Genomic DNA, 24015 nt, shown 5'->3' with positions numbered 1-24015 from the left:
AGGTTGTCTCTCTGGCAGTAGCTGGTGATATTCACTCCACAAAGTGTGCACAGCAAAATCCCTCTGCCATTCACAGCTCGAGGAGATGCCTCCCTTCAAGGCTGGAATAACAGCTGGAGCTTTTCATTCTCTTTCTATAGGTTGTATAGATTTACTGCTGTTATTTTGTTGTCTTTGCTCCTGCTTCTCTTATTTTCTTATTCAGGCTGCAAAGAATAGCTGAGGGGACCTCCTGCATTCCCTCCCTCGTAGCCCTTTGCGCTACGTTCTCTTTGGTCTCAAGGCATAAAGCCACTGCATAAACACGTTTTGTGCAAAAATAACCCACAGGCTGCCTGTGTCTCACAGGGCCTGGGCCCAACACACAATTCCAGTTGAGTCAGATACTTCATTTATCTCATTCACCTCATGCTGTACCTTAATTGAATGATAAACAATTGTTTTTCAACGTGTGGCATTTCCCAGGAGAGATGGGCTGCTTCAGAGTATCTTTGGAGTCTTCTGTAGTCTGCAGAGGATGGCCCAGGGGGAAATTTGCTGTAATTATTTTAGTTTCTAATTTGGTTGATAACACGTTTAGCAGTGTATTTCCTCTGAGTGGGATGTGCTCCCCTGGGCACACTGGGAGCTGTAGGTGCAGGGTACACCCAGCCAGCACAGGCAACAAAAGCAAAGGTCGCTGCCTTTCCAGCAAGCAGGACCCACAAATGTTTTTAGAATGTGGAAAGCAACTCTTGTGACACGTGTGACCCTGTTTACTGATTTCCATTAGTACTGCAGTACTGCCATGTGCACACATTCCCAGTGTGCTGGAAGCAACAGAAGCGAGCAATAAATTGGCCTTTCGGTCACCTTTGTGAATTAATTTGTAGAAATTTTCACTTCCCAGCTCTATGTGTTTCTCTAGTTCAGTGGTGTATGAATGTACCAGCCTGCCTTGCATATAAATTTTGGAACAGAGCTACTCTTCTTTTCTGTAGGATGAGAAAATTACTTGAAAGCAGCCTTAATAAATAATGTGGGTGTTTGTATAGCCCTTATCTGAGGGTTAGTAGCAAGCTCATGTTGTATAATGTACTCAAAGACTTAAAATCGTGTATTTTTCCCATTTGGCTAAAAATTGATTGATTGATTGATGGCTATCTATGGGTAAAAGTCATGTTTATTAATGATTTATTAATTGACTGTGTCAACATAATAAGCACTGTGGAATGAGGAAAAAAAGGCGTTCATCAGTTGTATCCAGTACATCTGTCCTAGACCTGCCTGCAGCTATAACTTCTGCATTGTCAAAGTAGGCAGGTTTGAGGAGCCTTTTTCTACAGAGGTTGCAGCATTCCAAGTAGAGATGAGATCAGTGAGATGCAGGGTAAATATTAGTTCCTCTGGGCCTTAAGAAGTGATTGAAATATTATTGCTTTCTGCTACTGCAGACTAGATAAATATGCCTTCTCTTCTCTTCTCTTCTGTATTCCTCGCCCTCCTGTGTGACTAACACCTGGAGTCTCCTGTCTTCAAAAAAAAAAAAAAAGGCAGTATTAAATTACAAAAGATTTTTGCTCTTTTTTTCCCCATGGCAAAACCATTTGACCTTTTCTTGACTAACATTGTTCTTCTGAAGCAGGCAAATAAGACACTATTTATATCACAATGGCAATGTCACATTAGATGAGAGTTAGATTGAGTCAACCCCATCCACTGCAGAGCTGAGAACCCAGAGATCCTGTTCTGAAAGGTAATGAACTCCATTCCTCCTGAATGAGATGCTCTGGCTGTGTTCTGGTGGTGGTCAGAGATGGCATTAGTCCAGAGTATTTCCAGAAAAGTATTTCCAGCCTTGGAATTCTGAAGTAGAAGTTGTTATTAAATGATTAGTCAGGGCCTGATGCTGTTAACGTTTATCTCCTCTCACGTTTGAACAAGGATCTTTTAAGCCTTGATTGACTGCAAACAATGTTTTCAACAACATTATGATTTATTTAATGTGGGGAAAAAAATACTAATTATGGGCAAAAATTCTTGCTTTTAGGAAGAATGTAACAAACTCTAACAGGAGACTGCTGCAGGGGTAGACTGATAATGGGCAGGCTGCACTGTATGGATAATTCCTAATTGCCATAATCAGATCTCAAAATTTTTGTAGTTGAATTTAATTTTGCCTGTGAACATTAGTCACATGCTGTTGCACAGACTTAATAATGCTAGAAGATTTGTTTAGACAATGTCCTACATTTTTTCACTTTAATCTTTCAGTAGTACTGCAACATGTAAGAAAATTAGTTGTGTAGTGTTTCCTGCCCTTAGACACAACAAACCCTTTACTTATCCCTATTTTAAAAGCCTTCTAACTGCTGTGAGCAGGTCAGTATTCTAGTATCACTTGTGGCTAAAGTAGAACCACGTGTTTTTATTCTGCTTGAAAGGCTCTCAGTGTTGCCGAACCTATGGTAGCACGTATTTGTGGATCAGCCAGTCATGAATGTTTTGTATTACATCAGTAATCCTTTTATTGAAAGCCTGTTTTGTTAGCAAATTAGCAGGTGCCAGCCACTCCTGGCTTATGGGAGCTGTGACAACACTGAAACCTTTTCAATTTTATTTCATGAGTGTGGTTCCACAGGCAAAAATCAGTGGCAGTTGAGCCCTAGACAGTCTCAAGTTTTGCCATCATGATGTGACTGCTGGGTTATTTTAATACCTGTAGTGTTGAGCTTAGGTTTTGCTGTAATTCTGGGTCATAACTTTTTCATTTATCAGTGAAGTTTTGCTATCCTGTGGGCTCATTTTGAATGTCAAGTCAAGTAGGACATGAACTTTTAACAGAGATTAGGGCAAGAGTACCACAGGACGTGAAGTCTTCACAGAGTTGGAGCTGTTTGCTCCAAGGCTTTTTTTCATTCCAGCATCTGTGTATCTGCCAAGCATGCTTGCCTGTGTAAGGCTGCCTGTCGAGAGCTGAATTGGTACAGACACCTTTACACTGTCTGTAGCTGCTCTCTGTGCTGCTCTGGAACAGCAGCAGGAGGGAGCTGGGCTGTTGAAGGCAGGCAGTGCCATTCCCCTGCAGGACCTCATCGTTTTCTGCGCTGGTAATCTCCATCCTGCTGCCTCAGCACTGGGAAGGAAGATAACAACCAGAATCAAGGCTTATGTCTCTTTCCTAAGAAGTATGCTGCTTCTTTTGGGAAAACCTTGATTTGCTTGCATCTGCAAGGTCTTGGTGAGTCAGACCTTTCCCATTCCTGAAATTATCAACAGCCTTGATATGGGTCCATCCTTCTCTCTCCTTGGGTTAATGAAGAGGAGCTGAGGATCTGTATTCACAGGTTCTCTCACTGAAGCAGAAACACTTCGGAGCAGAGCTTCTGTCCTTAGAAAAATAAAACTGACATACACCCTTGAGAATGTCAGGCTTTGCAGAAGTGGAAGAAGTGGGCATGGCCAGTTTCTCAGATTTCTGTGGAAGGTGGCTGTTGCCGTGGCCTTTGGTCACAGTGCTACCACCCTTCAGTCTGCTGGGAGGGAACCTGTGTTTCAGCTCTGTGTTTCCATGCTGTGAATGCCATTCCCTGCATTAGCTCAACTTTTTAGCTCCCTCTGAGCAGTGTCTCACTGGCTGCTGATGGGAATTTCTTTGGACAGGAAAGATTGCTGTGATTTCCCTGGATTCCAAAGCAGACTTCATCACTTCTCAGTGCACAGTGTCATCTGTTTCTCTACTGCTGGGGAAGGCTGTCCTGCAAGCAATAGAGCTGTGGCTTATGAAATTTTTCCAGGGCAAAATAAAGAAGGATGAGGAGGAGGTGGTAATTGCCTCTAACGGGGAGGAAGAATGCAAGAGCTCATCAGCTGCCACTTTTGTCAGGGCTACACTGGCAGAACCCCCAGGTACAAGCAACAGTTCTGGTCTCCACGATCTGCCTGTCAGGGATGGGCAGAGCAAGAGCTTCACTGAGTTGCAGGAGTTGTGGGATCACACCCAGCTCTTCCCCCACCTATAGATCTCTTTCCACTTGTTTGACCTGTTGCTTCCAAAGTGCTCAGGCCAGGGCTTGCTGTCCATGTGTGACTTCTCTGTGGAACGTGCTCCTTAAAATAGACCAGTGTTGAAACAAGACATCTTCATTTCAAAAGTGTCTGTACACCACTTACTGTGGCCTCTGTTCTGTTTGCTTACCCTGGGTCCTGCCCAGGGCTCCTTGGAACTGGAGCTGTAGGAGTTGGATGCTGGCTCACCAAGCTAGTGGGACAAAGGAGTGGACAATAGAAACCTATTTCACACTTGGAATTGCAGTTTGTTCACATAAGAGACAAAGCAATGGTCTGGCAAGTGGTTGAAGCAAAGCATCAAGAAAACACTTAAATTTTAGTTAAGTCCAGTTTCTAAGGGTATATTTGCATCTTTTGGAGATCTTAAATTACCTGCATTGCAAAAGTTGGTATCACAACTGCAGTCTTCTTCAAATAGCTGAGTAACTGTATGTCCATTTATAATTACTTGATAGGAAACTGCAATACTCTCTGTGTGTCTGTAAGCAGCTTCTAGCCAGGGCTTTCAGCAGCTACTGCTCGGGTTTTTCCTTTTTTCAAGTATAATGTAGATAAAAGCAAACCTTCCTCTTCCCTGAGTGAAGGTATAATTTTTTTCTTGAAGTAGTAAAGAAAAATGAAATTTTCTGTTAACTGGAGACAGTGTTTCATGATGCTGATCTCACCTGGGGTATTCTGTTTTTATTCGCATGCTCATTTCTCAGCTTTTACTTAGTAGTTCAAAACGTTGCATTGGAAATGCAATTTTAAAATTAAATAAATAAGTAAACCCACTTCTGGTATCTTGACCAGCAGAAAAGGAAAATGTGTTGGTCTAATGGTGTCTTCAGCTTGTTCAGCCTGAACAGCAGGCTGTTTGTTTGCAGTGAAAACGTGAATGTGAATCTGTTTCCTTACAGTTAGACAAATTAGGTATTGGTGTGATAGCAAGAAATTGAAGTTGCTGAGAAGTGTACAGAAAGCTGAATTCTTTCAGAGCAAGGCTGTCAGAGCATTAGGATCATGGTGTATTTTTGATATGTATTTCAGTATGTATTTTGTGGGCAGACAGCAGCCTGGCAGTGTCCGCAGATCAGAGTCTGCTTGTGCATGTCAGGTGTGGTCCAGGCAGGAAGGATCCAGCCATGAGGGATCACTGTGGGCTGGGGTCCAGGCCTGGGAAGTGCAGTGAGGATGCCCTCTGGAGCACCAGGTGCTGCTCATCCTGGCACCACCCAGCCACAATCACAGCTGGAATCTCAGGTGCAGGGAATTACAGCTCCTGCTGCTCCCTGCACCCCTGTGGAACCCCTGCAGTTAACGTGGTCATCGCTCAGCACAGCACATTCCCTCTCCCAGCTCAGGCTGTGGTGAAGAATGGCTGCATACTGGAACCATCTGTTTCTTTCATTGGAAGTGATTTATAGGGAGGAACTGTTTGGAGGGCAAGTGATTTATTGCTTATCAATAACAGTAAACACACGCTGCTTTACAATGACCAGAGTCTCTAATTTATTGTATTCTGTCTGTGAAGGTGTCATTTGTCTTGTGAACAGCTCCTTGTCTGCCAGTACCTGGAACATTCAACGTCTTTGGTTCCTCTGAACATCCATTTGGATAGCAATTGTTAGCAATCTAATATTGATGCTTTATAGCTTTACTGCCTTTTGTCCTTTTAAAAGTTCAATCGATTAAAAACTTGAGAGTATTTTCTGTGCAGTTGCCAGCTTTGAAAATAATGGCAGACTGAATAATTGGCTCTTATTTTGTTGGAACTGGTCTTTGGGTCTTTGCTAGCAGTAGGAAGAAGGCATGCTGAGGATACAGGGTTAAGGCAGATGCCAGGAATACTTGCATTATATTGGGTAAGCTGCTAGTGTGTGACTTTGTATAATTTATCATTTTATAGTGTTTCCTGACTTTGCTATGATCCTCTTAGGTTTATCTTCTTTTTACTTCTGCCTTTTAAGCAGCTTGGTAAAGGTGTCAGGTGCAGGCCTCTGCACTAATCTTTCTGTTCCTCCTTTTTCCTGGCCAAATTACTCAAGTGAGTAATTTGAGTTGGTTACTCAAGTCTGTCTGCTTGGACAGGAGCAAACAAAAGCTCTATTTGAGTGTGCACATATGTAGGTCATTTAAATGGCATTACTGAAAATTAAATAATCTTGCAACTTCTATTGAATTATTATGAAACTTAGATTACATTCTTTATTTTCTAAGAGAGCAAGTTTTTCTGATCCTTGTGCGATGAATGAAGATTGATTGTTCAAAAAATTCATTTGAATATGTATAGTTTTGGGTACAAGAAGAAAAAAGTTTGGTTAAAGAAGAGCTTCTTTCAATAACATTTTTTGAAGGCTAAACTAAACACTCGGAATCTACAGGGATTTCTCTGTCCAAATGTTTCTTCCCTTCATCTATCATGAACTCTCCTTTTTCCCCATGGTGACTGGAATAAAAATTACTTCTCAGGCACTGATTTCTTCCAATAGTCTTACTTTGAACATAAAGTGAACTTATTTGCTAGGGCATTCATCAGTTTGAGAGATAAAGCCAGATCTGGGATGGCTGATTGATATCTCTCTCTAGGCCCTATGGAACCAGGGCAGATTCCTGGTTGGGAAGCAAGAAAACTTGAGATACTTGTTTCTGCTGTGTTGAATCTAAAATAAAGATTTCTTTCTGTGGGAGAGCATTAAGGCTACAATTTTTTTTTTAATTTTTTTAATTTTTTTTTTTTTTTTTGTGGGAGGGAGTGAAATAAACTCAAATAAAAGGACTGTTTTTTGACAACAGGAGTCCAGGAGAGACAACTATTCACTTTCAAACCTGAATTGTACCTCCATGCTATCTCCTGCTTATTGAGGAAGATCTTCACGTGTATTACTTAGATGTAGTTCCACTGTGAAGTATGACTTATAAATAGAGACAGGTTTTTGTCATGTTTTATTCATTGGTTTTAAATGTCACCTGTCTTGATTCATAACACTGACATCCCTTGAATGGATTTCCTTTTTTTTTTCTCTTCAGCCATCTGCCAATACTTTTAAAAGCTCTGTTAATTGTTTATGTCTCTTTTAAGCATTACCTTTCCAGCATATTTAGTGCATTCTTCCCAGCAAATACTTTTAACTTGTAACATCTTTATTAAGGACAAATGGTTCATTCTGTCACCTTGTAGTCAAAACAATCTTTTTAAAAATAAGCCCAGGAGCAGCTTGCTTCTCTCTTTTATTGTTTGTTAAGTGGTCTTGAATCTTCTGTAACATTTGCATGAGGAAGACACTCTGAACCTCACTGCAAACCTCATCGGATTCGTGGCTGTGTCAAGCCACCAATGTGATTCACAGCAAGTTCTGTGTATGTAGGTTTTATAAACCTTTCCAAATTCCCTTTATAACAACAAACAACAACAACATAAAGAATATACCGCATTTGGTTTTAAAATTCGTTAGCAATATTTAAAGTTGAAAAAGGTTCTTCAGAGATGTGACTCTCATATCTGCTGGGGAAGAGAATAGATTCCTGCTCTCTTCCATTTGGTAACAGGGTCATTGCTCACCACCTGCTTTCACTTTGGTGCAAACTGACATTGATTGCAAAGCACTTACTGCCACAACTTGCTGTCAAATTTTCATTTTTGCTATATTTTTGTATAGAGCAGGCCTTCTGTGACATGAGGCTTTTAGATGAAACTTGCAGTGAGTGGGAAGTAAAATGAGTTGCTGTAGTTTGTGTTGAATTGCTTAGGTCATAGCCCTTAATGGAGACTGAAATAATGTAACCTGAAATCGACTTCATATCAGAGTACTCAGACTTGTAAATTCAACATCCTGGACTGTAGATTTAATCTGCTAAGACATTGACTGAAAGTTTTGCAGATGAACTAAGTAACTACCAGAACTTCATCCTAGGTCTGTGATTACTGGGTTTGTTCCACTGCTGCTGACATGCAAAGTCAGGCTGTAACATGCATTTCTGCTTTGGGAGAAAGGGGAGAGGAATTAGTAATTGAAGGTGTGATGGTGGAAAAATACTCTCTGAGCACACTGGATTCTTTGGAAGACCTGTTTGAGCCTTGTTGTGCCTTGAGATTTGTTTTCAGGGCTGGATGTGTTCTTGGCACAGCATTTCCCTTAAAGAAAGAACACTGCTGCTGAAACAAGATCTATTTGAAATGCTTCTGAAATCTTCTTCCAGCTCATCTGTCAGTACAAATGTTTGTAAAGGGTAATGTAGCTTAAAAAGACAAGCTTGTCCAGGTTTTTCTCATCTGTAGCAAAAAGGGCTCCTTTTGGAGACTTTGCTTGGAGAGTCTGCTGTAGCTGCCCTGGATTGACTCTTGGGAAATGGAGTCTGGACCATCTGGAAAAGCTGGGGGATGAAGCCTCCATCAGGCCTCTGTGAACACTTTCCAGTGGGCAGGATCTCATCTGGACAAGTGCCTGAAATGAACTGTGAGAGGAACAAAGTTATCTCAGCTCTGACTGCTGGACCTGGTGCATTTGACCTTGTGCAGCCTCTTCTTGTATTACTTTGAAACCTGCAGAAACATCGAGGTGTTGCTTATTGCCAGTGTAACTGGTGTGTGTAACTTTAGAGTATCTTAGATCAGATATTGGGGTGAAATCCTTCCCTGGGAGGGTGCTGAGGCCCTGGCACAGGGTGCCCAGAGAAGCTGTGGCTGCCACTGGATCCCTGGAAGTGTCCAAGGCCAGGTTGGGCAGGGCTTGGAGCACCCTGGGATAGTGGAAGGTTGTACTGCCCATGGCAGGGGTGGGACTGGATGATCTTTAAGGTCCCTTCCAACCCAAACCGTTTTATGATTCATAATCAAAGCTTTGACCTTCAGGAAGAGGGACAAAGAGCAGCTTTATACATATAGACTGATACAGTCTGAAAGGAATATTATTCAGAAATTAAGTGTTTAATTCCTTCTTGTTTTGTGTCCTGCCATTGTGCCAGGATCATTATAAATGGATACCCAAGGAATAGTGAACAACTGGGGAAACCTTTCATAGTGAATTGTGCAGGTTCATTTGAGATGGATTTTGTGGAGATGGTTCACTTGGGGACTGGCCCAAAAAATATTTCCCTCTTAAATACTAAACACATGCCCCTGGTTTTAAAGACAACTGCATGGACATGCAGCTATTCATTTTTTTTGGAATGTTCTGGAAATCTCTGTAATTCAGTCTTTCCTCAGAAAGCGTTTAATTCTCTTTCCTGTCTTCTTTGCCTTCAAGCTGCAGCTGTTTCCTCCTTTCCCTCAGTTAAAGAGGGGAGCCAGAGGAGCATCAGACCAAGGTTTTGCAATAAGCCTCACTCACGAGACAAGGTGGGGTCTTCCTGGAAACAAACCCCTTTCAACAGCTCTCCTGGAGCTGGAAATAAAGTGGGAGACTAGGACTCAAAAATGTTTGTTGAATAAAGTTTAATGCTCTTACGTGTTAAGATAAATAGGCCCAAGTTATTTAAACCTATAATGGCTCCTTGCCATGGATGATGTAGTCTTAAGTCTTTGAAACTGAAACTGTGTTTTAAGCCTTCACTGTGCCTTGCAGATTGGAGTGTGTGAAGTCTTCAGATATGTTAATGATGCTTCTTACTCCCCATCATTAATGAAGGCTGTATTCAAGTACTGATGTAGTGTTAATTAATTGGTTACCACTTTTGTTCCATTTGTGTTTCATACTGAGCAATGTTGTATGAATGAATCACTCGGAGTTCAGGTGTTCTTACTTCTTCAGTTGTTCTGCTTTATTCAGCAAAAGTGATCCTGAATAAAGAAATTAATTGTTAATCCTTCAGCAAATAGAGCCCTTAGGAGCAAGGGAGAGGGAAGTGAAGGGTACCTGGGATTGGAAGGAAGCTCCTTTATGGATATATGTACCCTTCCTAGAAAAACTTAGTTAAACCTTTCAGATTTGTAAAAAAAATTTATTTGGTTTAAAGGAAACAGCATTTTCTTTCAGATTGCTCTTCTTAAAAAAAAGAGAAAGACCCCGTGTTGGTCAGCTCTGTACTTTATAGTTGAGTTGTGCAGCTAGCCAGATCCTCATGGCCTAATGACATGATTTATTTTAGCATGTTCAGAGGTATTTTTGTACTCTTACTTAAGAAAATTAAATCATAGTCACTTAGAGAAGGAAAAAAACCCCGCTGTTTTTATTTAATCAAACCTCTGGCAAGCAAGTGCTTTTTAAAAGCAAATGGTACTCCTTTTTGCACTTTTTTTTTTTTTTTTTTTTACTTGCTTGTCCAGACAGGCTGACCTTTTAGCTTGGTTTATAATTCAGTTACTGAAAAATAACAACAGTGAGATAACTTGTCTTTGTGGTTATAGGATTAGTCATCCACTTTCTAAGTTTCTAAAGGATTTCAAGGTTTGGACTTCCTGAAGTTCAGTGCTGCAAAATAAACTGACACAATTTGTCATTCCCTTTGTTTAGATTAAGTGTGTACAGTACTTGGGATGATTTTGGAAGTGAATGGGGCTATTCATACTCATAATTGACACTATGGCTAAAAAAGGAAAATTAATCTTGGAGCTTAGAAGATTAAAATGAATTGCTCTTTTTAAAAAAAGCTTTGTTTTTTTAATGACCACTCAGCACTCATATCAATGAGTAGACCTTTGGATGGGTTTTCTTCCTTAATACTTCAGTACAATGCTGAAGGTAATAACAGCTTGCAGAGAGTCTGGTTGTGCTGGCTGTGACACCAAAACATTCCTGAGCCTTGTGAGGATTACAGTAGGGATTAGTGAAGTGCAGTTCTTGACCAAGAGCAGCCCAGGGATGCCAGCGTTGATCCAGGCTGTTGGTGTTCCCACAGTTCTGCAGTCCCTGCTCTCTGTAATTCTGTCTGGGTAGCCAGGCAGAGTGGGATGTTTGCTGTAATCCTCTGAAATGGGGGATTTTCTGATACCTTGCCAACAGCAAAGCTGCTCTCTGGTTCCTAAAGACTTTCGAGGAATAGGGGAAAACTTCCAAACTGTGGGGAGGGTGGGAAGGCAGAGGTATCTCTGAGCTGGTGAGGAGCAGCTCTGGGTCCAGAGCATGTGTGTCTCCTCCAGAGCAGCCACAGGAATGGGCTACTCAAGGTGTGATTGAGAAAGGTCCTTGCTGAACCAGCAGGATCAAACACCATGGGTGTAACTACAGCGGATAAGAGATAAGAGAGATAAGAAGGAGATAAGAGAGAGCAGAGTAGCAAAGCTGTGGCAGTTCTTGCTAGAGAAGAGCAGTGGCCTCAGCAGCTGCTGGTGAGACTCCAGCAGTGAAGCCAGGCTGGAACAGAGCGGCAGCTTCCTGAGGAACTGTGCTCCTGTGCCTGCCTGGGAGAAGCCTTGCTGAGGCAGCAGGATGCCAGGCTGGAGAGAGAGGTCTTGGCAGCTGTCCTTCCTGCAGATGCAGTTTCCAGTTTAGACATGATCTTCCCAGTGTGTAGATACAAAAATGCTGCTAGCATGGATTTTCTTGCTATTTTCTAAGTCCGTGAGAGACTTTTCTCTCTCACAGAAGAGGTAGCAGAGTTATGTAAACAACCAAGCCATCTGCAACCTTGAAAAGTCTTGTTTATGGTACAGTAGAAAAATATTTTGACAATGGATGTTTTAGGATTTTAGCCAATCACCCCAAGAGGTGGCTGATCCTTGTCCAACTAGACTAAGAAGAAAAAAGTCTATAAAAGAGTTTGTAAAATAATTAAATAAACCAATCTTGCTGCACAGTTCCTGCCTGCTGGATCTTCTCTCCTCCTCCTCCCTATGGCTGCGGGACACAGTGATACACCCTAGGGCCCAGGCCTGCGGTAATACCAGTGTGTCAGGCAGGGAGAAGGATGGCACACATGGCCCTCCAAAATTCTGAAGGAATAGTACAGATACCATGGTCTGGTGTTGTGAACCTTTATTTTAGTCAAGTAAGCAGAGCTACATGGAAAATTAACTGGAATCCTTACTGGCATCATAACAATAGGGTGCTTCACTTTCAGTAGCCATAACACTCCACAGCTATGCAAGTGAGGTAGAGCCATCCCAAACACTTCACTTGAGAGCCCTGGGTCCCGACCTCTGTTGCAACTCTCTATTAAGGTACACTTTCCCAGTTCAGCTGGGGATCAAAAGCTGAGTGTGTGGTAGTGTCCATCTTTTCTTCCACAAAAAGTGGTGCTGTGATTGCATTTATGTGATTATATTTAACTGGCTTAAGCTGACTTGACCTCTAGGTCGTATGATGATCTCATTGAAAATGTTGTTTCTTTGTGGAAAGCCATCTGCTATTCAGGTGAGGTGGCCTGAGACCAGTCTCCAGATGTGCACTGATCACAGCTCCTGTTTGGGAAGTTGTAGCTGCAGTGCTGTTTTGGCTGGTGCTGGATGCTGCAGCCCATGATGTGTTTTGCCAGTACATTGCCTAAATAATTAAGGTGCGTTAAAAGCAGAAGCTTGTGCTGCTGAGACTTCTTTTTCAAATCTTTTGAAAGATTAATATCTGTATTTTTAATCTTGCATGAAATCCTGCAATGAGTGCATTTCATTCGCTGCTTTCATAACAGTGAGAAACTTCACTGACGTGCTGATGCTAAAAGGGAGGGAAATCAAGATAATTAGTGCTTGTGTAGGCACAAGGGCTTGTTCTGATTTACTGCAGCCCCTCTGTAGCATGGCTGCTTGACAGATCTGTGAAGTTGTAGGGACCTGATGGATGAGGAGAAATCATCAGAAAGTGCCAGTAGGTCCTTGTGCCCTTTGCATTTGACAACTCTAAGTGAATAAATAGTTAATGCCTGCTCATACATTACATCAAGGCCTCCTTGTGCTGGAAACGTAAATGAGAACAAGGCACTTAATTTTTAGAGTAGTGATTGAAAGTGTGCCAAGTGGTATTGAGGCAGCATTTGAGGAAAAATGCTATGAGAAAAAATGGCATGCTATTCCAACACCAATTTATATCACCATCTTCAAGATCTAAAGTCTGGAGCACTGCTTAGCGTGAGAAATTACCTTCTACATTTGATTTTGGCCAGAGAAATTGAGGACGGGTTTTTTTCAGGTTTTAAAAAAGTGCACAGTACCTTTGAGTAATCTTTGTCCTCAGAGTATATTTCATATGAGCATTTAATTGATACCTTGTTTAACCAGTCTTTCAAGTTACAGAAAGCTAATTCCAGGGTAATCTCAGCTTTTACACTCATCAGAGCTCACATTCATGAATCCTTGAGTTCTGACACCCCTCCCTGGCTCGTGCTCTCCGTAGCACACTGCACTCAGCGTGCTGCAGGCTGAGCTCTGCCCCAGGGTGGTTGCTACAAACAGCCACAACAAGTGGCATCCGATGGGAGAGCTCCTCCCAAAAATAAAACTCCGTTTGAGGAGGTGACAGAAGAAAAGTTCAGGAGTTGAGGTGGATACACATCAAATTGATCTGCAGGGTTCTGGAGAAGGAAGTGTGAGTGTGCCCTTGGTTTTATCAGCAGGGAAGCATCATGATAGCCTTGGTGATAGCCTAGGTCAAGTGAAGCAGGAGTTTAATTATTCTCTTCGGTGAAGAGCCTCCCTTCCCAAAGGACACCTGAACACTTAATTGACTGCTTGTAGGAATTGTTTTATACTTGTCTCTGATATGTAGCTACTTCTGCTGTCGAGTGTGATCATCAGCAGCCTCCTTTGAGGGGCTTCCACACAATTGAGGTCCCAGTTGGTTGTTCTGGTTTTGTTTTTCCAAAGTAGACTGTTGCTACTCTATTACCGTGGTGATACTTTTCATTATCTCTAACAGCAAATTCCTGTTTGGCATTTAATGTTTAGCATAGCTTAGGTAACTTGATTTGAGTAAAACCCCCTCTCAAGCCACGTTTAGAGTTTGCCTGTCTAAATACACACAAATAAATGATGGGTTGTGCTCCCTGCTGATGCAATTGATTAATTTCTTGGGGGGATTTGACCACTGGGTATTCAGTCAAGAATTGTTAGATTGCAGCATAAAACTAGGCTTAAAAGGAAGCTGTAACAATAAAAGCTGTGCTAAATAGACAATTAATTTGTTTTTTTCCTTAGTTCCCATCTAGCTCATATCTTTTCTACTAAGAATTTATTTCCCTGTGTAGCGTGGGAAGCTGCAATTTTATTACTTCTGTATTTTAGTCTTCAAACTCCCACTGCCCCTTATGAAGTGATAATTGCTAAAGCCAGTTTTTCTAAAGGCTATATAAAACTTAAAAGTTTGACATCAAGTTATGTTGAGCAGTAAATGCCACCTGGAATATCTGGGTGAAAGGCAGGCAGAGCGATTGCTGCAGCTGGGTGTTTTCTTTCTAAGAAAGCCACAGGCTGTTGGTAACAGTGGGAGGATATTGGGAAAATACCCTGAGCATGTGGAAGACAAGTGTTCAAACTCCCAGAAATTATGGTTGAGGGGAATGACTAGAGGGCTAAGGAAGAAGAGAACAACTTCCTAATTTTGTTTGTAGGATTGGCTGTAGTATCAAGACTTGAAAATATCCTCCTTCTGAGAAACTGTTCAAATGCTTTCACCACGAGGAAAGTAACTTCATCTCAGCAGTCTCATACATATTCCAGTTTTGTTCCAGAAGTCAGGGTCCATCTGCATGTTTGAAAAGTGATGGTAGAAAAACTGCATCCCCACCCAGGGGATGGAGGGTTCCTGTTTGGCACAAGCCTCAAGACTTCAAAGACAGTGTTTAAAAGCAAAGCCTAGATAGCTTGAAACATTGCAGACATGCAAAGAAAAGGCTTTGTGCTAAATGCAGGGATCAAATGCAGTGTCAGTGAGTAAAAAGAAAGTTTCAGGAGGAACATGTTTTCCACTGGCCCCAAGATAATATTTTTTGATTCCTGTGCAGTCAGTGAGCTAGAGCTTGGCCAAGACTCTGTTGGGGGAGAAATGTGTGAAAGCTGCTGGGAAACAGCTCATTTCTGTTTGATGCTCATAATTCCTGCAGCAAGGGCATTTTGCTGGCAGTGTTTTTGGTAGAGGAGCAAGAATGATGGCTGAAGTGACTCGGGGGTTACTGGATGACCGTATTTAGGTCAGTAGTGCAGGCTGGTCCAGGCAGTGGTGACCTTGTGCTGCTCAAGGACTGTTGAGGGACCAGAAAATGTGCCAAGTCCCAAACTGGTCAAGCTACAGACCTTTCTGTAGGCAAACCAGCAGGGGTGCTGCTCAGTGTGAGGGCTGTGGGTACTAAGAGGCCTATGGTAAATCATTTGCATCAGCTTCTATTTCAAAAAGTTTTCACCATTTGGGGTTTTGGTGAGGGCAGGGCAGAGGCTGAGTTAATTCTCTAGGCTTTGTGTTTTACAACAGATTTTTTTGGTTTATGAGAAACAGAAATCTGGCATGGTCTGTTTAAAAATACTGTGGCAGGGTTTTGGGCTGTGTCCTGCTTAGGGCAGAACAGCAGAGGTGTAACGTTCAGACCATGGTGCCCTTGAATATCAAACCTGTGGCTGCATCTCATATGTCTGCAGAGAGCTTATATTTATTCTCCTTTTGCTGCCTAGGTTCATTTACATTCAGCAGAATATCATGTTGCTGTGACACTTTACCTGACTGTAAGAAATGCAAGTGGGGTTTTTTTCCCCGTTTTTAAAATGCTGATTTGAAGGAACTGCAACTCAGAAGCAGTTTGCTGAGTTGAACATTATTCAGTGGGGTAGTTGTCTGCAAATCTGTCAGAAATGCTGACAAAGGAATGTCATGAATAGCTTACAAATCTTCTCCTTGAGGAAGAAATTGTATTTCAAATTATCTGTGCCTGATTTGTCCATCACTACTGTGTAGGCATAGAAAGGCTGTAGGTTATGTCCTTTCAAAGGATATAATTATGTATGTCCTTGTGAATTATACAGTGGAAATCATCAGCATATTAAAACAAGATGTTGCTGTCAGTGGTGTCTGAAGAAAACAAACAGCACGGCTGTGGGTGAGAGGTTTTCAGATGAACGCTTCCACCTCTGATGTTTGTCTTCACTTGGGCATTTTTACAGAGTTAAGATCGTTTTCAAAACCTCAAGTGAAAATAAAACTGTTAATCAAATGGTTAAAAATTAGCTTTCTCAACATACAAGCTTGCTGGAAGTGTTTCACTGTGCTGCCTCCTCACCATTTTGATGGATTTGTTTGGCCAACCTTAGAACAAGTATTTTTTATCTGGCTTTACATTTGAAATGAGATTCCTTCCTTTAAAAGTTTGTCTTAGGTATTTGATCAGCATGGACAAAAATAGATACCTTTTACAGAGACAGAGCAGAGGAATTGCTGAGAAGTGAGGAGAGGAATGGGACTGAGCCCATGGCTAAAACCAGCTCTAATTGCAGCTGCTCAGCACTGAGACTTTACCCCGAGTAACCGTCTGTCATGAGATGCTGTCCTTGTCTTTCTTGTCTTATTTTGCTCCTGGCATTTCTCTAAGAGAATAATGTCAGTGTCCCAGGAGTGCACCGCTGCAGAAACAGATATACTGGAGTCTAAAACTTCATTTCTGGGAGAAAGTCTGTCTGTGCCATTGGCTCACAGTGAAATGCCAGGCAGCAAAGTGAAATGAAGGCCATCACATTTGGAACGAGGTTTTTTTTTTCCTTCTAAAGATGTGTGTGAGAGTGGAAGGACAGGCTGAGTAATTGCCCAGGCCAGGTCCCTGGGCTTTTGCTGTCGCAGCCTGAGGCACAGCAGGAACAGAGGGCTGGGTGTCCCAGCTCTTCATGGCTCTCGTGGCTCTCATTAGCCATTGAGGACCTGTCAGTCTCCCATCAGCTCGTCTGGGCTGAGCAGTCACCTCCTGGACCTTTCACCAGTGCTGCCCTTTGGCTTCTCTGCCTCTTCCAGGAGTAGCGTGGCACTCACAGCCAGGGTGCCGTTATAGCAGAGGAAAACTCTGCGAATAGTTCATCCTCACTGACACAGCACTGCACACAGGATGTTCCTGTGCTCCCAGATTCCTGCACCACATGGACTTGCCTCCCTTCCTTCTCCCACCATCCCCGTCGTGTTTAACCCGTGATCAGGCTCCCTTAGCAGCCACTTTGCCCTGCGTCACGCAGGTAACCCACTTCCCAGTTGATTCATATTAATATAAATCTGTGGGCTCTGCCCACTCCAGACTTAGCTGTGCTCCAGCATCTTCCATACTGTTCAACCATCTGTCCTGACAAACGCAGTCCCGGGAATTGCCAAAGCTGTTGTGTCCCTTGGCAAGCAGTTCTTATGCTTTGCAGGGAGACTTTGTGTGTCGGTGTCCACGAAGGATGTCCTGTGATGCTCCATCCTGTTCAAGGACAGCAGTAGAGCAGTGTTCTCTTACTGCCACGTGTTCTGGAGAGACCATCTCTCTACATCTGCTCTGCCAGCTCAGGCACTTTGTTTCTGGCTCTAAGCAGCACCCAGCACTTGAGGAGGATGGCAGAGAAGGCTCAAAGGGCATCCATGGAAGATTGCAGCCCTAGGGCAATTTCTGACATCTAATGCTTGTCTTAAGCCTCGAGCAAGGTGTTTTAGATTTGTTCCAATACTCTCTTTAAGCAGTCCAGCACTGGGAGAGCTGTAGCTGCTTAGTGTATGTATTCAGTCCTTGTATTAATATTTTCTTCTGGTTTTCATTTTTATTTGACTTTTCAATTCCCTAGACTGTGAGGAAGTGGAATTAAGACTGCTCCTTAATAAATTAGTGTGAAAAGGCAACTGGTGCCATGCATCAACTTAAACTGCTGTCTGTTAAAGTTGCATTAATGTGTATAAATAATACATATCTTTGTGGAGGAAGTGCTTTGTCTTTCTAATGAACAGTTGCCTGATTGGAAAGGCTGAAAGACTCTATACCCTGGGCAGAAAGGTTGTTTTACATGTGCCTGGATTATTAAAATGGATTTGTGATCCTGAAACAGCAACTAGGGAAGATCTTGTTTAGCAGAATATGCTAAAGAACTTCAAAAGACATTGTGAGAAATCAGGTAGCAGGTGACTTTGTGATTTAGGGACTGGTATCTCTTCCACCTCAGGAAAAGGCATCAGGTTTCCATATCTTAGTTTTAAGGAGTGATGCAAACTACCATTAAACATTCATTTGTTGCCTTATAGTAAGCAGCAAACATTTCACTGCATGTTTTGGTTCAGAAATGGCTTGAAGAATAACCATGACAGCTGACTAATTAACAGCTAAACTAAAACAGCCCCACTTGCATGAAAATAAAGATAAGTCACTTAATTATGATATTTGTTGAAAGCAAAAAAATCTGACAGTTCCTTCTGCACAAGAAAAAAACCCAAATTATTTTGTATATTCTTAGCATCCACAGCAGGTGCTCACTGATAGCAGGTGCTGCACAGTCATTTCTGTCCTGCTGCAGTGCCTGTAAAACAGTCTCTCCTGTGGTCACTTGGTCTTGGATGGGAAAAGGACTGGTGCTTAAGTAAACATTTGAAGCACTTCCAGTGTCCATATTTTTAATGTTATACTAAAATCCCGTCTGTTCCACAGGTTATAATATTATAACATTACATAAAGTGTGTAGCTCTGGACACCTATAGACTGTCCCAGGCCACACTTGGCATCTGTAATCACAGAGCAAAACTTTTCAGTGCCAGTTCTGAGAAAATTGGCACGGACAAGAGAGCCAGTTAAACAAAGGGCAGGCAGAGACAGAATTCAGGGAGACGGAGCTTGTCCAGATGAGCCTGACATCTTCACGTGTACAGGAAAATACAAATTGTACTTGCATATTTTATCAGTACAAGGCTGACCCAAAGTGACCTGGTGTGCATTTGTGCTCTGGGATTTCTGGTGTAGCAGAGTCTGAATTCCTCACCATGATTGAGATTCAGCCTCATTGTACGTAATTGCCTTTTTTTTTTCACCTGCAGCTTTTGTCAGTGATATGATTTTCTTCCTGTTCCCTCTGTCTCCTTTTGTCATTTAGCATGAGGAGGTTTAGTTGCAAGGAAAGGGGAGGAGAAGAGAGCTTTGCTTTCCTTCCATCTCAATGCAGCATTTCTGTCCTAAGCCTGCAAAACGAAGCATTAAAAAAGCAACTCTGTGGGGGAAACATTTCACTGGTTGGTTGTATGCTCACACTGCCAGTAACCAGAGCATGTAACGTACCTGTGAAATGAGCAGAAGCAGTATCCTGAGGCTCACTCCACTCTCACTGAGAGCAGCAGCCTGGAGCAGAGCTCTGCGTGTCTTTCCCTCCTGGAAGATGCACTCCGGCTGTCAGAGGAGCAGCAGGATCCCTGCAGGTGTCTGGGCAGTGGCTGCACTGATGCCGGTGTCTGTTCCTCTTTTGTCTCCCTGCTAGCTGAAGACTTGGAGCGTGGATGAGCTTCAGAAGAGGCTCTCTGCCCTAGATCCCATGATGGAGCAGGAGATTGAGGAGATTCGCCAGAAGTACCAATCCAAGCGGCAGCCGATCCTCGATGCCATCGAAGCCAAGAAGCGGCGGCAGCAGAACTTCTGAGCCACGGGTAGAATGTTCTTCCATCCTCAAACAATCAGCCCCTTGCTTTTATGACTACTGAACAGATTGATTTCTATTGAAATATGCTAGCAAAATAGAGGGCAATACTTCTGCTCGTTTATTTTTCCATAGCACCTTTGTGAACTCAGGAATGCCATTACGTGGAAAATCCTGATTGTATGTTTTAATGTTAGACATATATTTAAAACGTTATTCCAAAAGAGTTCTGTTACTGTTTTTAGGAGGATTGTTTTTAAACCAGAGGAACCAGATAGAAATAGGCTATTGAAAGTTGGCTCACTCTCTTTTCAACTGAACTTTCAGGAGTGCATTTTGGTTTAAGTTAATACAGATTGTTGTCTGTAACAGCTGATTCGTTTGTGGTTTTCTGTTTTTGTTTTTCTTTGTGAATGCGCAGACTGCATTCAATCTCAAGCTGTTAACTGTTTCTGCTGTTAAGGTACTGATAAGTTTTAGGTCAGTGAAGAGAGCAGGTGAGAACATGTTCAAACTGTTCCAGCCTTTTGAAAGAAACTTCAATCTCAGTTTTTAAAAAGCCTGTAATAAGCCCCATGCCTTACACTGTGTGCTTTAAGCAAGTGTGATTTCTTCAAGACCTCAGTTTTGTCCTCGTTTTGTGTACTTTATGAATTTATCCGACTAGATAAAGCATGTTGTGCCTCCATAAGAAATGGCATTCTGTAATTTAAAATCTGCACCCACTTAAAACCAAAAGCCAGTCAGTGATCTGATACCCCTTTGTCTGTCTGTTTGGAAATGTCCTTCAGGGAGACCCTGCTGAGAATGGAGTGCTGGGAAAAGGAAACAGCGTTTGAATGGGTGGAAGTTGTGTGAACCTCTCTCAGGAATTAGGTACTTCGGCTGTGTCTAAGAGGACTTAAAAATCTCCACAGCTTGTGAAATATTTTATAGGCTTCATTTCAAATTTACATCTTTAGATGCTTGAATAAAAACTTGATTTCACAATCCTTCACATTTCCGCAAGGTTTAGCACATCAGGAGAGCTGAACTAAAAGTAAAGACTGTTGAATTAACAAAGATGTGCATTTATGGTGGTGGAGCAAAGGCGGAGTTGATCTGGATGAGAAGGCAATTACCAACGTCCTGCTGGAAGAGGTTCAGTCTCTTCCAGTTCCTCTGGATGCTCTTGTGTTGTTTTTTTTTAATTTCCCTGCCATCCCTGCCCAGCACAGCCCAATCAGCCACAATGCCCCAAGCACGTACAATCGCTGTGAGGACGGTGCAATCGGCTCACATCAGAGTGGAGAGTAAAACAAAGCCTGTTTGCAGGGCAGAGACTGAGCAACACCTCTGCCCCGTGGGCAGTAACAGCAGAGCTGTGTAGTTTTAGGTGTTCCTAGCATATGATGGAATGTTTGGACAGAGCAAGTGTTTCTACCAATATATTTTTACTTTGCTCTGGTAGAGGTAGCAGTTTCCACGTCGTGCTTCTGAACTAGGCCTTGGTACATCACCTAGATGATTAAACAGCAGTGTCTCCTGAATCAATGCTGCTACAGAGGTGACATATTCGTTTCATGTTTCTGTAGGGTCTTGTTTCCCCGCTGGAGCAGGCTCTTGGCTGCTGCTCACAGTTCTGCTCTACAGCTGTGAAAGGAACCAAGCCATTCTTACCCTCTGCAGGGCTCCTTGCATCAGTTTGCCTCAGTTTGGTAATGCACTGGGATCACAGCTGTCCCTAAGGGAAAGGGAGACAGTAAGCAGTGTATGTAGGGTGCTGCAGAAGAGCACATCCTGGGATAGCCAGCAGTATGATAGCCTCAGGTGTTGGGAAACATCAGGGCTCATACCGTGCTCATCTGGAATCTGTGCAATAGGCTTTGCCCTAACCATGTCTTTATGATGAGCAATTATTATGAGCATCCTTTGCATCAAGGAAATTCCCCCAGTTTAGGAGGGAGTTCTCTGGTCAGTTTTGGATCTTGTATAAGTCACTTGGACGGACCTGGCCCAGCACCTCTGGTGTGACAGACACAGAGATCTGTGACATGATAAATTGTGCACTGCCTGCGTGGGGCGGGGGTCAAGCCTGTTCTGCTGGAAGGAGTTTTTCCTCTGCACTGGGTAGGTAACTTTGCAGAGATCAGAGGGCATTAGAAACCCCAGCTTTTAGGTGAAACACCACAGGGTGGTGTCTATTTGCAGAATATGCAACCTGTGACTGCTGTAACTGAATGTAAGCACTCTTGAAATACTCTGCTTTGCTGACGTGATTGTCTTAAAATATAGCAAACGAACCAAAATAACTAAAACTGGTCCAATGGCTTAACTGTCTTTGAACCTTTCTTAAATGCTTGCAGTGGGTGAGACTTAATGATGTTTCTTGCACTTGGAGCTGTAATGCAGAGGAATTATTTTCTCCTTCACTGATTTTCAATTTGTTAGAGAAAATATGTCCCTTTTTGGTCCCTTTGTAGAATGTCTGGGAGCACAGTACCTATTCATTTCTCAAAGTCCTCCAAGCTAAGACCAAGGCTGGTACCATAAGGGAAGGCTGTTTTGACAAAGTTTTAAGCAAAAATCTTGCTTAATTTTGAAGCTGCATTCATGTGCTCCTTGGGTTCATCTGCATTGTGGAAAGGGTTCTGGACAAACCATTCTCTTTGCTTCTAAAACCCAGAGATACTGATGGTGTCAGTCATGTGAGACTTACAAATGTGAAGTTTGTAGCTTTAACTTTTTTTGTAACAAAGAAATTAGCAACACTGGCATAAACTGCTGACTTGAAATGCTGTTTTGTAAGATCTGGCTGTTTGTATATAATAGTGTTGGTCTTTAGTTTGTATATGTATGAAACTACTAGTAACTTTTATTGCATTCCTCTCAGTTTGATACAGGAGATTTTGTTTGATCTTTCTCAAATATCTTGCCTTATTTGTTCAAAGGGGCAAATAAACTGTCCCTACCTGAAAGCATCAGTGTCGTGACTCATATGTATGCATTAAAATATTTTGGGGTGGTGTTGTTTATCAGGACGAGTTTTAACATGGTGCACCTCTAATCAGCCAATGTTATGCAACGTTCTGGAGGGGAGTACAAGCTCTCAGGAACACAGGCAGTGAACATGTCAGACACATTTTAAAACGTTACTAATTCTGCAGCTCGGGGTGAAATTGCTTGAGAGGGGCAGCTCCATGTGCTGGCAGCTCTGGGGGGGTTCAGGAGGTGATGCTCAGGCAGCTCCAACAGTGAGGAGCACGGGCAGTCCTGCCTGGAGCTCCAGTCCTGCAGGAGGGATGTTTGCCCCACGGGGTGCTTTGGCAGATGGGGATGCTGAGCTCTGCTGTGTAGGTCTTTGCTGTCTCTGCAGAAACTTCCCTGAGCCTGCAGGCAGGTTTGGGGCTAGGTACGTATCAATTTATCCACCTTCCTACACAACAGGTGAGGCTAGAGGCTCATTCCTAATTCTGGCTCACTTGCTGCACTTTGAGCTTTCTAGCTCAGAAAAAGATGAAGCTGACAGTGAGTGGGTGCTGCCTTCCAATGGTGAACTGTTGGCTTCGATGTGGTTTCCCTGAGCAGTTACTAAATCTGTCCTGGAGGGATGACTAACTGGAGCAGAGACAGAATTCATTCAGGAGTCAGCTTTGGTTAGCAATTCCGGAAGAAACAAAATAGATCTGAGCTTTTAAATGTTGGGAAGGAGCATGGAAATCAAAGGGAGGGAGGCTGCCGGCTTTTCTAGTAACTGGGAGAGCCTGGAGCTCTCACATATTCTCAGCAGCATTCTCAGGATATTGTGGAGCCCCAGCACAAAGGGAGGGAGGGTTGTGCAGCCGTACCAGGGAGAGTTTGTGTGCACTCCCTCTGTGCTGGCAGCTCTGCACCTGCTGCACAGACTCCTGCATGTGACTAACAAACCCAACAACAGGTACCCCTGAGCTGAGACTGATGTTTAGCCTTGGGTTTTCTCCCCCATAAGGGAAAAAATCAGCTGTCCACTAAGCCCATAGCACCAGCAGTTTTTAATAATTATTAGCACTAAGGTACAAGGGCTGCTGTGCCAGTGTCCTTTTTGCCCAGTTATTCATTTCCTATACCCTCATTTTGTACCATTTCCTGCTCTCCACAGGCCAGAAGAGTCTGAGCTTGGATAAATGCTTTGAGCGTTGGCTGACAGCCCTGCCTCAAGAGCTGACAATTTTTCATTTCACTAATCACTCTGGCAAAATTTTGAAGAGTCAAACCAGGAAATACCCATCAGCTTTTTCCAGACTGAAAGTTAATTGCCCTTTAATTTAAGAGGCCAGGAAGAAAGCCAATTTGTTTAAAAACTTTAAAACAATTCAGGACTGTCCTGCTCCCCTCTAGGTTGTTGCTGTCCAAATCAATACAGTGCTGGACATGGAGGGAGCCCAGAGTCCCTGAGTCCCATGCTGAGTGGTCACAGCAGCTTCTTGCGGACCTGTCTGTGCACAGTCAGCAGACAACTGAGCTGTAGGGTGGATTTTCCTCAGCCCAAGGGG

General features: G+C 42.8%; 1 protein-coding gene across 2 annotated transcripts in view; it reads left to right on the top strand.

Moving 5' to 3' along the window:
• Positions 1–22461, top strand: part of STK4 (serine/threonine kinase 4) — a 46455-nt gene extending 23994 nt beyond the window's left edge. The window contains exon 12 of one of the 2 annotated variants that reach the window (XM_039563405.1): positions 19349–22461. In XM_039563405.1, the coding sequence (XP_039419339.1) occupies positions 19349–19507 (159 nt within the window). In that variant the 3' untranslated portion in view covers positions 19508–22461. The remainder of the gene's footprint in view (positions 1–19348) is intronic. The other variant, XM_039563406.1, reaches the window with a different exon arrangement.
• Positions 22462–24015: the final 1554 nt, after the last annotated feature.

This window comes from Corvus cornix, chromosome 20, assembly GCF_000738735.6.
Source record: "Corvus cornix cornix isolate S_Up_H32 chromosome 20, ASM73873v5, whole genome shotgun sequence".
Taxonomy (NCBI): Eukaryota; Metazoa; Chordata; class Aves; order Passeriformes; family Corvidae; genus Corvus; species Corvus cornix.
The sequence above is the reverse complement of the archived record's forward strand: the minus strand, read 5'-3'. Positions and strand labels throughout refer to the sequence as shown.